Source organism: Takifugu flavidus, chromosome 18, assembly GCF_003711565.1.
Source record: "Takifugu flavidus isolate HTHZ2018 chromosome 18, ASM371156v2, whole genome shotgun sequence".
NCBI classification, from domain to species: Eukaryota; Metazoa; Chordata; class Actinopteri; order Tetraodontiformes; family Tetraodontidae; genus Takifugu; species Takifugu flavidus.
Window position 1 is genome coordinate 1,651,538 of NC_079537.1, and position 15,313 is coordinate 1,666,850.

The 15,313-nt window shown below is 45.2% G+C and overlaps 1 protein-coding gene across 1 annotated transcript in view; it reads right to left on the reverse strand.

Moving 5' to 3' along the window:
- Positions 1-15,313, reverse strand: part of grin2ba (glutamate receptor, ionotropic, N-methyl D-aspartate 2B, genome duplicate a) — a 93,437-nt gene that overhangs the window by 33,566 nt on the left and 44,558 nt on the right. The window contains exons 4-6 of the mRNA XM_057014410.1: positions 10,237-10,380; positions 9,425-9,695; positions 3,469-3,661 (exon numbers count right to left, since the gene is read on the reverse strand). Of these exons, the coding sequence (XP_056870390.1) occupies positions 3,469-3,661; positions 9,425-9,695; positions 10,237-10,380 (608 nt within the window). The remainder of the gene's footprint in view (positions 1-3,468; positions 3,662-9,424; positions 9,696-10,236; positions 10,381-15,313) is intronic.

Below are 15,313 nucleotides of genomic sequence, written 5' to 3' on the forward strand. Positions count from 1 at the left end.
ACGGTGTAGTAAATCTTGTTAAGTGGATGAAAGCAGAGAGATGGTGAGCCAGGACAGAGGTGGAGGGAGTAGACACAGATACGAGGGTGAGATGATTTATAGAAAATATTATTAAAATAACATCACAGACAAGATGATCACAATATTAATGCACTGTGCTGACCTGCCGACACAATAACGGGCACAATAATGACTTTTCCTGAATCCCTTTCATGGCTGTTAATGTTTACATTCTATAGTAAGTATCAATATTTTTTATTGAAATTGATAATATTGTGATATTGTAACTCTTTAATCTTAGTCCTCATCAATATGATCCATTTAAATAGTTTGGTTTGAATGACTAGTGTGCGTGAGCAGGGATAAAACTGATGACCTGTCCAGGATGCCCCCCCCCTCCCATGTTTATAAAAGATGATGCTTATCATTTACAGTATTATAAATAGAACCAACATTGCCTCATACAATTCACACGTGTGTTTGACTTAAATATTGCATAAAAGTGAAAGTTCTGGAAAATATGAATTCATCAGTTATCCATCCAGATGTGACGTGTTCGGGTGTGAGGAATAGGATGAGAAGTGAGAAAACTGTGAGATTACGAGAGGTGAAACGAAACAATCTAAGCAGAGAAAACTAGATAAACCTGCCTGATAAAAGGTGGAAACATGGGGGGTGGAGGAGGGAGGAAAAAGAGCTGGAGCATAATGACCTAGATACAGGTACCTTTTTTAACACCTCTGACTGGCCTGCCAATAAACACATACTGGCCGTGAACACACACATGCACACACACAGAAAAACACACATTCTTTATTGAAAGCCTCGCTGGGGCCAAAGAAGTTCAAAAATGTCCACAGAGCTTAAAAGCACTTGACACCTTTCCAACTCTGAGCTCATTTGGAACCTGTCCACGCCTGGCAAGGTCAGGGCCACTGTTGTCAAACTCATGATTGTCACACTGTTGTGAATTGTTTGTCAGCGCTCTCCCTCCTCTCCGAGTGTCTCCGCTCTCTCTCTGTCTCTGTCTCTGCTGCTCTTTTCTCAGCTTCTTTTTCTTTTCTCTTATCTTCATTTGACAGCTTCGTGCTGTAGCATGAGCTGGAATGTCACGGCGCCGGCTACAGTGGACTTAATTTACTTAGCGGAGCAACACACAGCCTTCTCTTGTGGTATTCTACGAAGCTGGAACAAGTAAATGTTAAGTGTGTGTGTGTGTGTGTGTGTGTGTGTGTGTGTGTGTGTGTGTGTGTGTGTGTGCATTGGGGGAACTGTCTCTGAATAACTTATTAAATCAACCCAACTGTCACGAACTTGCCGTATACTTTCGGCTATGCTCCAGAACACATGGATGATCAAATGACCGGAAAACATGTAAAACAAGTGACCGGGATCCTCTCTCGACACAGCTTGTTCAGTGTGCACCATCACGTAAAGCACGCTGCATTATCCTGGGCTGTTGGTTATGATAAATAATAAGCGACAGCCGTCTTTCCTTCTTACGTTTTCAAACGTGGCAGCTTTGGTGGATGGAAAAAAGATGCTAACGGTGGAAAACTGGTGAAACAATCCAACATTATTATTGTCTACATGGCGCGCTCTTCAAAAGCAAATCAATTTTGATCTTTTCCTTCCGTTGTTTCTCAACCAGGCAGCCGAGTGTCCAGTCAGCCAATCATCTAAGCTAGCAATAACTTCTAAAATATAAACCCCAGGCTAAATGCTAATCTCTTGATTGAAGACTTGGAGACAAAGGTTACCAGTGGGAAATTTAGTTAAAGCAGCACAGGGTTAAGGATCTTAGCAGCCCACAACTGATCAAATCAACAACGCACGGCTAAGTTGATTACGAGTCTGCTGGTCCGGAGAGCAGACGACGATTGAGGAGAGGAGAGATGTGGCAGAAATGAATGAATTGCAACAGTTTGGTGCAGGTGAATCAAAGTAAACGGAGGTGACTGGCGAGAGAGGATGGAGGAGAGCACGCTGGCGTTGAGACGGAGCCCAGGGCAGATGGGAGGAGGGTGCGGCAGAAACAACAGTGGAGATGAGAGGAGCGTCAACAGAGCAGGCCATGGGACTTGTGGGGCAGCGGCAGCAGCTGCAACAAAGTCTGCTGTTATCTTCAAGCAGTAAGCAGCGCCGAAACAAATGCACATCCACAGACGGCGGAGAACAAGAGGTTCAAATGACATCTGAGGGGTTTACTGGAGCGGGCAGCAAATTTTTGCTGCAGGAGGCGGCTGAGCGGAAAAATGATCCGCTGCTCGGAGCGCCGGCACGTGTTTTCCACCTGTTTCCTCCCGCTTCTGTAAGCCTGTTAGCCTGTCTTTGAATTCTGGCATTTTGGAAGGAAAGTGTGATAACGGCGAATGCCTGGCCTCCGCTGGCAGCGCCTTCAGACGATAAACACACAGGCGCACAGCTGCAGCGGGTGACAAACCCCTAGAACGTAATGGCACGCTGAGCTCCGGAACGCAACAGGACAGGAGCGACTGCTTGTGGACTGAAAACGCAACTAGGCAGCTGAGGTGGGCAGCTGAGTGGGGTGGAGCAGGATATTCTAGAGGTGACGTGTGTGTGTGTGTGTGTGTGTGTGTGTGTGTGAGCGCCCGTGCGTGCGGTGTGGGTGGGCAGGTATATCTGCGTGAGCGTACGGTGCTGATCCGATTTGATGTTAAGCCATCTGGACTCGAGTCGCTTTAATAACCATTGTGTGCAGCAGCAGCAGCATTTATGAATCACCGTCATATTGATTCGAGTCCATTAACTGTATGTAGATGAATGCAGTCATTCAGGAAGGTTTGTCTGCATGGACCGTGGTACCCCCCACCCCCCACCCCCCCACCAACCTTTCACAGGATATGTTCATGACTCCAGGAAAATAACTGTGACTCCTTCAGCTTCCTCCTTTTCCACAAATTTAAACACAAAGTTTTATTAAGACTATTCTAGAAGTCCTTCTTAGCCGATCTGATGAGGCTTTTATCTTCATTGTGTAGACATCTGCTTACTTAGTTGCTTATCAAAAAGTTAAGAAGCTTTTTAAGCTCGGGTTGGCTTCTTTGATTTGGAACAGGTTTATAGAGATATTCTGTTTTCTCCTCATCTATATCCTTAAACTTTCCTTAAAGTGGTTTGCAGATAAATAAACTTTCTGTCAGCGTAAGCATGTGGTCAGAATGACTATTTTCCAGGTTTTGGGCACATTAATTCTTTAAGGTAGCTGGCACATTAATCAGATTCTTGGCTGGGTACAGATGGAACAGGCCTTTTCCTGTTTTGGCGGAGGGCGAAATAGTACTCTTAGATCTGGAAGAAGTATCCATTTTCACATTTTAACTCTTGGCCAAAATGCAAACGAGCTTGTTTTCTCATTCCTTCGACAACATGGCTGCCATGAATAAAAGATGAATGCGCTGTGCTGCAGCGTTCGTGTGATAACGCTGCGTATCCTGTGACCTTCACCTGAGCACTTCGTTGGGGTTGCCTGAGATGGGAGTCTTCTTGTCAGGAGCTCCGTGGCATTCTGACTTTAGCAGGGTGTGAGGTCCCCGGTCCATCATCATGGTGGACGTTGCCATGGTGATGATGGCCACACCGTCGCGAACTCGAGCCTCTAGGCCGTAGTCCCACTCATCATAAGACACCGAGAGCAGACCTGGGTGAAACAAAGAGAGAACGGGAATCAGGGGGAAGGAGAACAACGGCAGATACAGGATGAAAGCTGAAAACTGCACCTTATAGAGACCTTATACATCTATTTCAGAATGTTTCACTTTTTCATACATTTTGTTAAGTTGATGTGGCCTTATTCTAAAATGGAAGAAGTCAAATAATCTCTCGCCAATACCTCAGAATGAGAATGTGAAAACTGAAGTGTACTATTTTTAACAAATTTGAACAAAAAAAATGGAAATATTGCACTGAAAAAACCTGTTCTTCTGCATATATAAAATCCCACAACTGAAAATGCATAACAGTAAAACTCATAAGGTCAGAAGACCTGCCTCCAGAGCTCAGGAACTGGAATGTACCGAGGCACAGGCCAAACTGAAGTCTCCTCAGTAAAAGGCACTTAAAAACCTGACCCTAGCCCCCTTTATCTCCCCTATACACCTGATCCAGAGCACTCCACCTGGGCTGAAAGTTCCCCTCCCGACAGGACAATGACTCTAAGCACATGACTCTTCCCGTCTCTGTGCAAAGACACAGTTAAAACTCATCAAACCTCTTAAAGCACCAGTTGGAAGTAAAAAAAAAAAAAGTGTTTAACCTTTAACCCATTTCCAAGTGATCCAAACACTAAAAGACAGGTCACTTCTAAGCCAGATGTAGTGATGTATAATAGTTTGTGAAGCGTTTACATAAGAATAAAGGGTTAGGTTTGGAAAGAGAGGCAGGGGCAGACAGTTGCTGTGGGAGTCCAGAGGTAAAGTGGAGAAGAGTGACAGGGCAGACGGGGATAACTCTCTTCAGCTTTCCAGAATGTATGTTTTGAACACACGCCAAGAGACAGAACACACACTACGCAGTGGCACGGCGAACAGACGAATAGAACCGTCCCCTCTGACTAAGCGTCTATCACCTTTGTGTTTGTCCATCTGTGTGTATAAAGCCATGTGTGTGTTGCTGTTTGATGGCCTCTGCACTGACGGGGTCTGTTTATCTGTCCTTCTGTCTGCCTCCTCTCGTTTGACAACCTGTCTGTTTATGAGCATCCATTCATCTGGCTCCGCGGGGACCTCTGGCTGTACCCTTCACGCCATCCGGCCGCCTACTCAGCTGTCTGCCAAAATGCCCACCCCGTCCTCCGCCCTGGTGCACGTGGACATTGGAGGGCCTTCTCTGATCGAAGGGTGTCTTAATCAATCTCCGCTACTTAACCCGTCTAGATCAAAGACCAACACGGAGATAGGCTTTATCAGAGGAGTCAATTTTCAATGAAACTGGCGCTATTATGCATCAATTAAGACGCAGCTGACATTTAGATAATGAGTTTTTATTGATATTAAACTGCGATTATTGATAATGGGATTAGCTCGTGACAAATTGTCAACATTAACTGATGACACACAGTGCGTGCCACCACCGAGCCTTGCGCACAATGTTCATCTCTTCTCAGTCACCGCTCATTTAGCCATCTTGATCTGTCAGGATTTGATCAGATAGAGCAGATAGAGGTGGTACGATCCGATTGTGTATATCATTTCAGATTATGAAACATTCCGACCATTAACAAGATGTCTTTCATTGTGAGGATCATGTTGCGTGATTTCTCCCGGGCTTTGGACACCAGTTAGCCCACCCTACTGGGGGACAGGCCTACGTGGGTGGAGTGGACCACCACTTGGACAGATGGACTAGCTAACAGATGACAAGATGTAAGGCTGAGGCAGGGAAACACATCTGGAAAGTTTTGCTGACTCAATGGAGGCAGGAAGTGGGGACGGTAGCTATGCTGTCGTCCATGTTGGGCAACATGTCCCACCCGCTGATGACACCAGGCAGCTCCTTCAGTGAACTGCTGCTACACCCACATTGTGTGGAGGAGAGACACCAGCGCTCCTGCCTGTGGCTGTCAGGTTCTACGAGTTCTAAACACATGTGTCCACTAGGACATTCCATTTATTTGCAGCACCTGTTTAAATCTTCCAAACTGTCTAACTTTTATGCTGTACAATAAAAAATCAGGCAAGTAAATAAAAACCTTTTTCATATGGAGGACATTAACTACAGTATTTATTTATTTTTTAGCTTTCTTGTTTTGCTCTTCCTTCTTTGTTTCTTGTTTTTTTTGGGTGTTGACAAAATGCTCTTTAAAATATCTCTGAATTTTGAGGCTATTCGTCAAGATACAGCCTAGTTACACTCGCAGCACTGACGACAACAATGGTGCGACAATCACACCCCTTGCCACAGTTTCCCTGCGGAGAAGGTAAGATTCAGGCTGGTAGGAATGAGTGGAATTTGAAAAATGTTAAATAACAATCAAAGTGTTTTCCATCAGCATTCGAGGTAATTAACTGGTGACAGCTGCAGGAGCCATTCTTCTATATTAATAATGTGCTGTACGCCATGGACATCTGATCTAAAGCACGCTCTGATTACCCTCTGTGGGGTGAGTCAATGGCAGGATGACATCTGATTTTAGGACGGGATTCAGGGAGCAGTCCATTTCTCTGGTTATCTGTCTCCCTGTCCCCCTGTTAATCAACCCCTCTCTGTGTCCATCAGCCCTTTCTGTGTCTATTTGACAGAGTATGACCGCGTGTCAGCCGGTCCACTACCGTTTCGGCGGACAAAAATAGACAAGCAGCCTGGAAACCTGCCTTCCCCAAGAGGGCTTCAGCACTGACAGCTCTGCCCCCCCAGGACCACATCTAATGTCACACACTGTTGACACGTTCTCAACATTCCCTCACGCCCATCGCGTCCTGCTTTTTGCGCTCCTCCACTTGTCATGGCAAAGACCCTTTGTTGGGAATCCTGACGTGTGCACGGCAGTTGGAATCATGTCTACATGGGTGAATGTACTGTGTAGTTTTTCTCCACTTTGGGAAATGCTGTTGCTTCATCTCTCAGGACATGTTAAGTGTCATAACACGGGTGTGTCAACCTCCAGAGCTGTATGCAATGGCATTGGGGAAGCCTGAAACCTTTTTCCAGGTCTGGAGATATGCTCCTGCCACACACACAGTATGTCTCACAAGTGATGTGTTGGTCACACACTGCTCTTTAAACTGTATACTATTATTCTTATTATTATTTCATTCTATTTGGAGCAATAGCAAAATGCCAGTCAGGCACAAACCGTCATCATCTTTGCCATGCCGACCTTGTCTTATCTACTATTACAACCACAAAGACTTCCGACCTACAACATCCACAATCAGATAAATTGATTGGAGGACATCACAGCAGAACAGGGGTATCACGGACTATTTCTGGAAACTGCCTATTATTAGAGACTGGGTGGCGAGAGAGAAAGAGGTTGCAAAAAAGGGACGGAATGAGCAGAGAGCGAAAAAGTCAGCACGGCAAAGACATGAAGATGAATTCAGTGGAGGCAAACAGAACAAAAACAATCAAAGGCGTCTTGACAGACGGTTCAAACAGCGAGACAAAAAGGTTGAGGAGCAGAGGAATGACGGTCTGAAAAACTGTTGCAGGTGGGAGGGGAGGCGGCGCCCTGGAGCGCGACATAAAGTAGGTATCAGTTCTCATTACCCATGAGAATAGGAGGCCCTTCATCACACGTGGTGCATGTAATTAAGTGTGCCAAGTTAAGCGACCTCAGCCCAATGCGAGTGTGTTCCTCCTGCTGAAACCTGAACTGGTGGAACGGCACACACACCGCCAGGCTCTTGCTGCTCCGCGGTAGCATTTTGCACTGTGCTCATTCACGTTTACAAGGTTGACTGCAACTACAGGCGCCGTGTGGCACCTCCCGATGATGGGTTTGAAACTCAAAAACTTCCACTCAAATCCTTTGGGTTCTGATTTTTAAAAGCTTATTTATACATAGGTGCTTTAAGATTCATATCAAACCATTTACAACAGCCCTGTTAAATAGGTCTATTTAATTTTTTACTGTAGGTTTTACGGAATATTGTTATGATTCCCAACAAATGCGAGCCACATTTAAAAAACACAAAATAAAAATGGAGTTGTACAAAACCAGGCTCGTAGCCCTAAATAGACACACTGATGCAGCTACTCAAACTCCAAATCCAGGTCTAAACACATGATCTGGTAAATGAATTCAATCAGTTGCTCCTCTATAAATGGACTGCATTTCTTTCCTTTTCCTATCAGTCTTTATCTTTGTAGAACTCTTGCACTTGCCTGAACCTGCACCCAAATACACAACAGCACAGAAAAGGTTGCTTTTGTCCTTACAACAAAATATCCTCAAAGAAGAATTAAATATTAAAGGATACTGTGGTATTCTTTCAGTGTGCTCATGGTATAGGCAGTGGTCGGCATCGGTAACATGCACAAGCAATCTACATACAGTGAAACAGGGAAAATGGGCAGTAGTTCACTTATTTTAATATCTTACCCTTTATGCGAGTTTCACTTGATGCGCAAGCTGGAAACATCTGCTGACATGTCTTAATTTATTATTTATATTAAACCATGTGCATATACTCATATACTTACTCAGTGCAGATTTAAAGAGACGCTGACATTTAAACCACTATCTGTCATCATGTCGCATACCATTAATCCCATAATATGTCAGCGCTAAATGAAAATGCTTTGTGTGCGTGTGTGAGTGTGTGTGTGTGTGTGTGTGTATGCGTGTGCGTGTGTGAGCACTGCACCAGCTCTGCTTTTCGAATCGTTTCAAATGCAGTGTAGGAGCCTGTCAGTCATCGCCGTGGCAACATAAATCAAGAAGGAATTGTGTGATTTAAAGAACTGATATGGAAATCAGAATTTATAGAGTGTAACCTTAATTTGGAGGAGATAGCGCACTCGCTCACACACACCCACACACCCACACACGCACACACACAGTCATAGTTTTCTTCATCATAACGTACAACTGCAGACGCACACACCAATGCACACTATAAACACACAACCTCCATAATTATAATTACACAATGTTTTTTCTACACACCATAAACTGTAAACCACACATTATAGAAGAAAATCACGCACGCGCACACATAGACACACACACACACACCCTTAACTCTCATTTAGAGTATATCATCCATGGCTGCCAATAGGGAGTAGAGGTAAAACCTGTAAGTTATGGGGCTTGAGAGGCAGAACCTTCCCCTGTTCTGCCTGGTGATCATTTCCCAGAAAGTGCTGAGGACAGTAGTGGTATAACCCTGGTTCTCTGTAAATCAACAAGCCAAACACCAACAAATTACTCTATTGATGAGTGCGAGTACCCACTACCTCCTCCCTGCTTCACTGTCCTGCAGAGAGGGAAATGGACTAAAGTTCCATTAGTTTTTTTGTTGTGCTGACATCACCAGCAGTTAAAGGCTCGATACCCACGGAGCGTTGGCCTTTCTAAAACCGTCTGACCTCCCCTGAGTGCTAAAAGAGCGAGTTCCATGAGGCGGCGCGACAGGTGTGTCTGACAGATTGCGTGAGTCAGTTGCGGAGCTAATGCAACCCAACGTCGATGTCACTTTGGGTCCACGTCTGACCTTCAAAGGTTAGAATGACCTCCAGTGGTGCTGTGAGGGGGGAGTGAGTAGGTGTAAAATGCTTCTTTCTTTCTTGGAAAAGGTCAGGTTGTTTCAAGACTTCAAGGAGACTCCTTGGTAGGAGTGTTCATGTAGTTTCAGGAAGTGTTGCCACTACCAGCTAGTTGAGCCAAACAGAAACTGTAGCAATGTAGCTTTAATGTAAAGAGCATCATGCAGAATCAAACCTTGACGCAGTTCCTTACCTGTAGGGAACTCTGCAGGGACAACATCCGTGTCTCCAGCCACCAGCGAGGGCACTATCCACGTGTAGCCATAGCCGGTGATGCCAACAGAGTGGGCCACCTCAAAGATAGTGTTGGCTTCTTCTTTAGTGCAGTAGAGAAGAATGACGGGGCTCTGAAGCTTCTTTAGCTGGTTTTGGATCTTCGAATCACCATCGTCCACAGACATGTCCAGCAGTAACACTTCCTCCAGTTCCCAGCCAACAAAGCTGTTCTCAATGGTGCTACGGATCTGGACGGGACAGATGAAGAACAGGCCAAGCATCAGTTAGCACATTTTTATCTTCTTTTAGTTGATTTGTTTCGGAAAGAGTCAACTTTGTGAGCTATCTTTAAGCACATCTTGAGTAATGATTTTAAGACTTCATGTCTTAAATGGGCGCAAATGTTACTTTAAAAATACAGGTTTGCTCAACCTACACAGTGTCCTGACCTGAATGACTGGTAAAGTAAAAGCCAAAGCAATTTTTCTTTAGCGTTTACACATTTACTTCAGTGGTAAAGTCCTTTAAAAGTGGTCTGCATAGCACGACAATGGCATTCATTATACAATAAATAAAGATTGATGGAAAATCTTTTTGATTATTAAAAGGTGGACACCGAAACCCAAATCCATCATCAAAGTTCGTCCAGTTAAACACCAGCATCCATATTTTCATGTTGACATTTAGGTGAAGCAGCAGTGGAATTTAATTCATCACATCACTGTTCTGCGCTGTCTCGCCTTCCCCTCCTGATTATTTGTGCGTGTCGTCTCGGCTGAGTGCGGTTACCTTGGTGACAAAGTCCTGGTAACCTGGATAGTAGGTGGTGACGATGGAAAAGATATACCAGTCGTATTCCTCCATGATGTTGAGGATGACAGAAGCCTGCTGCTCGATGGAAGGCCCGAACTGAAAGAACATGGAGTTGTCGTCCTGAAATAAAACAGGATAAAAGAACGCAGATGAGCCGAGAATGTGCACGTAGGCCTGAACTCTAATTTAGTTGGTCTGACGCACAAAGGAGAGCAGATAACGCTTAAAGAATGGCACTGGATTTGAAGCGTTATTAGTGTGAACATTAATTTAGCTGCCCTTGTTCTCTGAGAGGACACCGGTGGGTTTGTAATGATATCAGTCATGATTTTCATTAGCTGCCTTTATGACACCTTTAATAAGTTCGTGCACGGGGTGGTGGGAGTAAATTCTGGAGAGCTAAACCTGCATCCATCATTTTCATCAGTTTATCTGATTATACAGCTGCGTTGGAACGACGCTCTGGAATAACACGGGAGAGAGGGTAGATATGCATGAAATGGCTTCATTGGTCATGTTCTGGGTGGAAAATTCTCTGATTAAGACCCTAATTTGTGTGAGCTGACTCCGAACAGACACAGCGTGCGCCCCAAACCAGACAGCAGCACTTTTAAAGACCGAGGCTCTCCAGACAGAGCCACTGCTGCTGGACTGGGATATTGAATGGGAGACAGAAAGAGAACGTGAGCAAGGCCAGACCAGAGTCTGCAGTTTTTCGCCGCAAGTGTCTGCACCAATAGCAATACATTTTTGAAATTTACTGCTTTACGCGAGGAAATTCAGTGCAGTCTGGCAGGCAGAAGTGGCAGGTGCTGAATCCCCTCCACTCCACATCAAAGCTTAGCGCACCCCTCCCCAGAGGACCCGCGCGGCTCAAGCCGTTACCTTGTTTCCGCTTTAACAAGAGAGGTGGCGCTCCGAGATGCACAAAGCCCCGGTGGAACACTTGCTGAACGCCCTTTTCAAATAATGAGAGTGATGGAAGCGAGGTTGAAAACATGTCATTATCATCCTGGGCTCTGTCAAATATAAATCACTGGCACTGAAAAAAACCCCGAAATGATGACGCACACTGGTGCTTCTTGGCTAAGCTAATACCACTTGTTTTTCCCCTTCTTTCTATCTCTTCTCTAAAGTCCCATTTATACCCCTGAAATTACTGCCGGAGCACAGTTATAATTGAATTTTCAGATCCACGCACCCCTGCACCCCTCTTTTATCCTTTACCCCATATCCTCCCCTCTATCGCTCTCCTCTTAAGAGCAATATTAATGTACTGTCCCACGCTCCCATTCAGAGTGCCAGAGGTGTGCAGAATTCTTATTAGCCTTTGAGAAAAACACATACTGAGAAATGAGTAAGATGGATGAAAAAGCAGGGAAAGGAGCAGGGTCAGGATATGGTAGGGGAAAAAAATCACTGCAGGCCCTGGCTTGGTCGATAAGAACCCTCATATCAAATGAAGAGCTGATACGCCGCTTCATTTACAGCAACAACAATTAGGGTCTGGCCACATTATCACGTCTGTTGGCACATGGTGATCGATTAGCGAGTGTTAAAATTCCCAGAGGGGCTACTGAGGCCAGCGAGAGAGCCAGCCAGGCACAGCGAACCGGCCAGAGAGGCTTTGAAAAATGCTCCAGAGCCGGCCGCCGAGGCCTTTCTCCGCGGATGACGTCAGTGTTGGCCGCCGTCTGCTCGCAACAATACACCACGGCGGACATGTGATGAAAAGTGAGCGGTCGCGGATGGATGGAGGGATATAGACAGAGTTGGCAAGGAACGCAGATTAAACTGAGGCGGGCAGAGGAGAGGATTTATGCAAGAGAGAACAAAAGACAGAGATGTAGAAAAGACTTTGAGGGTGTAGGTTTGTCTCGGAGCCCTGCAGAGAGACGGAGGCAGAGGACATTCTGGGGCCACTGGCATGAATGGAGAGGAAGGATTGTACGCTGTGATCCATACGGGAGCATCAGGGGGACTTTAAACAGCGCAGGTCTGTGTAAACTGCTAATTTTAGCTTAGAGAAAGTTTTCCGGGCAGTAAAGGCTGCTGTCTGATGGAGGCAGATAAGAGTGCTCCTCTCTTCAGACTTCTGCGCGCGCACGCGTGTGTGTGTGTAGGTGATGTAATTGCTGTGTGTGTATCTCTGCACCTAATTCTGTGTGTGTGGCTGCATATCAAATCTGTTTGCTTCGGCAGGAGCGTCACCGAGTTGCCCGCATTCTTCCAGAACCTCAAAACGCGTGCACTCACACACTCCTGGAGTATTTATTTGACTTGGAGCAGAGGAAGTCAATAAATCAGGCATTTTCAATTACACAGAGAGAGACACATCAGTGAACGTAAAGGAAAGAAGACAGACTTGCATTCTTGCTTGGAATGTACGCCCACACATGATCACACGCATCTGGATGGTTTAAAACAGCCGTACATGTGTCCCACGCTGCAGGTGGCCACAGCTCCGACAGCCACATGCTCGCTGGAACGGCCATATTTACATTGTGTTCACAGCACAGGAAATGAGGCTCTAAATTGCCAAAATGAGAACACAATAAAACCATGTGCAGATTGTTTGGCCGACGGCGCATGAAAAACGACCGGCCACCACATCTGAACAGACTCAGGGTCAGTTACAAAATGTAAAACGGATGAATGCCAAAGTCACGGCAGCATGAATGAACGCTGCAGCAGACAGAATAGCAAAACGTTCATGTCTCTGTCTGCACAGCGGGCAGATTTGGCAGTCTGCAGTATAATCATGGTTACCAACATGCATAACGTATGTTATAACACAACACTAGCTGGTGCTCTCAGCTGAGTAGCTGTGCCACTACAACTAGCAACACAATGTTATAAAGCCTTCCAGAGGAGGTTCAGTACAGTGATAGATAGATAGATAGATAGATAGATAGATAGATAGATAGATAGATAGATAGATAGATAGATAGATAGATAGATAGATAGATAGATAGATAGATAGATAGATAGATAGATAGATAGATAGATAGATAGATAGATAGATCCTTTGTGAAGAAAGACAAAAAAGCATTCGAGGAGCAATGATGGTGCTTGTTGCTAGAAGGTTTTCGGCCATGCTTATTTCTGTCTTGACATGACGGGGGGGTGGGTTCTTTGAACCTGAAGAAGGAGCGGGGGCTATTGACGGCTGCTGCACTGCAATGAGAGGCCAGCCAAAAAGAGAGTGAAAGAGAGAGAGAGTGGGAGGCAGGAGGAGGGGGCAACAGCTGGCCTTTACCTGAACACAGTGAATCTAAGAGACTTTAGATATAAACTTCACAGCCGGAAGCATTTACACACACACACACACACACACACACACACACACACACACACACACACACCACACACACACACACACACACACACACACACACACACACACACACACACTCAAAGCACCTGTGAGTGTAAACTGCCAGGCACAGGCGTGCGCCAAAATTTGCATATTTATGATATTGATGACAACCCTCACATCACAACCACCACCCTCCTCGTTCCTCTCTTGCTTCACACACACACACACGCGCGCGCACACACACACACACACACACACTTATCATCACACCACTCAGAGTATTCCTTTTTGCCGGTGATTTGCTCTTCTTGCTTCATCATCACATTTCTTATCACAGATCCCCACTTATCTCTAATCAAGCACATACAAGCTTAATTAGCCTGCACATTTGTCAGAGCGTCATCTAATTAACAATGACCTTATTTTAAACACTATTTGAAGTTCAAGTTTGGTGGGGGGGTGGGGGGCGCTCATTAAAATATTAGAGTGATTCTGACTTCAGCAGGGTTTTGAGTGTACAGGCACTGCAGGGGGGCAGGTAGTGTGGACTGTTGTCTGACATCTCAGAGCAATCAAACGTTGTGTTAATAAAAGAGAATAAGAACTAAAACAGAGAGAGAGAAGCAGGAAAGGAACGCAGAGAACACTCCTCTCTGGCCCATTTCTGCTCTAAGTTTAGCAAAAGTCCCACAGAGGGCTTCTGCAGTCTGACGCTTTACCTGCTGCTGCTGCACTTGTTGTTTGTCCCCTGGTGCTGGTGATGGGGCGTGTGTGTGTGTGTGTGTGTGTGTGTGTGTGTGTGTGTGTGTGTGTGTGTGTGTGTGTGTGTGTGTGTGTGTGTGTGTGTGTGTGTGCGTGTGCACTAAAGATACTGAACTGCTGGAGGCTGGAATCTACACCATTCTGGAACAAAGCCGATTCTGTATTAGTTGCTAGAAACTCTTGGAACACTGGAGTGACAGTCAAAGACACACCAGAGGATGATGGGATATGTCTGAGTGTTCAGAGGCAACCGTGCACGTTAATACTTTGTATTTCAACATAGTCTTATGAAAACACACATAAACGAGGACTATATTTACACCACCCGCCTGGCGTGACCCACATCCTTTATTTTCAGTTGGTGTAATGAATAATTACCTCCGCCAAGGAGGTCATGTGACTGTCCCTGCAAGCAAAACAACTCAAAAAGTTACTAACAGGTTTTAAAGAAATTTTCAGGAAATGTTGATAACGGGTTAAGGAATGAATGATTTTTTTCCAGATTGTGGAGGAATTTTAAACCTTTGATGGTCCAAACTCGGAGGCGCTGATCACAAAGCAAACAACCTACTATGTAATGTAACCTTGCATCACTACTGCCTGGCTAGAAATAAAGATACTATAGTAAGAATGTCGTCACAATATGAGGGGAAATGACCTGCTTGTTTATGTTTTTATCCCAATTCAAACCCTAAATCTGTGACACCTATAATGTATTGAAACATATATGATACCTGACCACGTGACATGAGTGGGATAAGACTGTGGTGCTAAAGCCGGCCGTCACCATCAAGATGGCAAAAATAAATCAGCAGCAGTGACGGGAAGTGACAGCCACAACTGTCTCTGGGTGCTTTACAGAAACCCCAAAGCCTTAACCCCCCCCTTCCCCATTAAGTAAGCAACAGTTGCAGGAAAAACAAGAAGAAACCCTGAGCAGGGCCGTAGGTATCGGAAGTGAACATGGTAGCT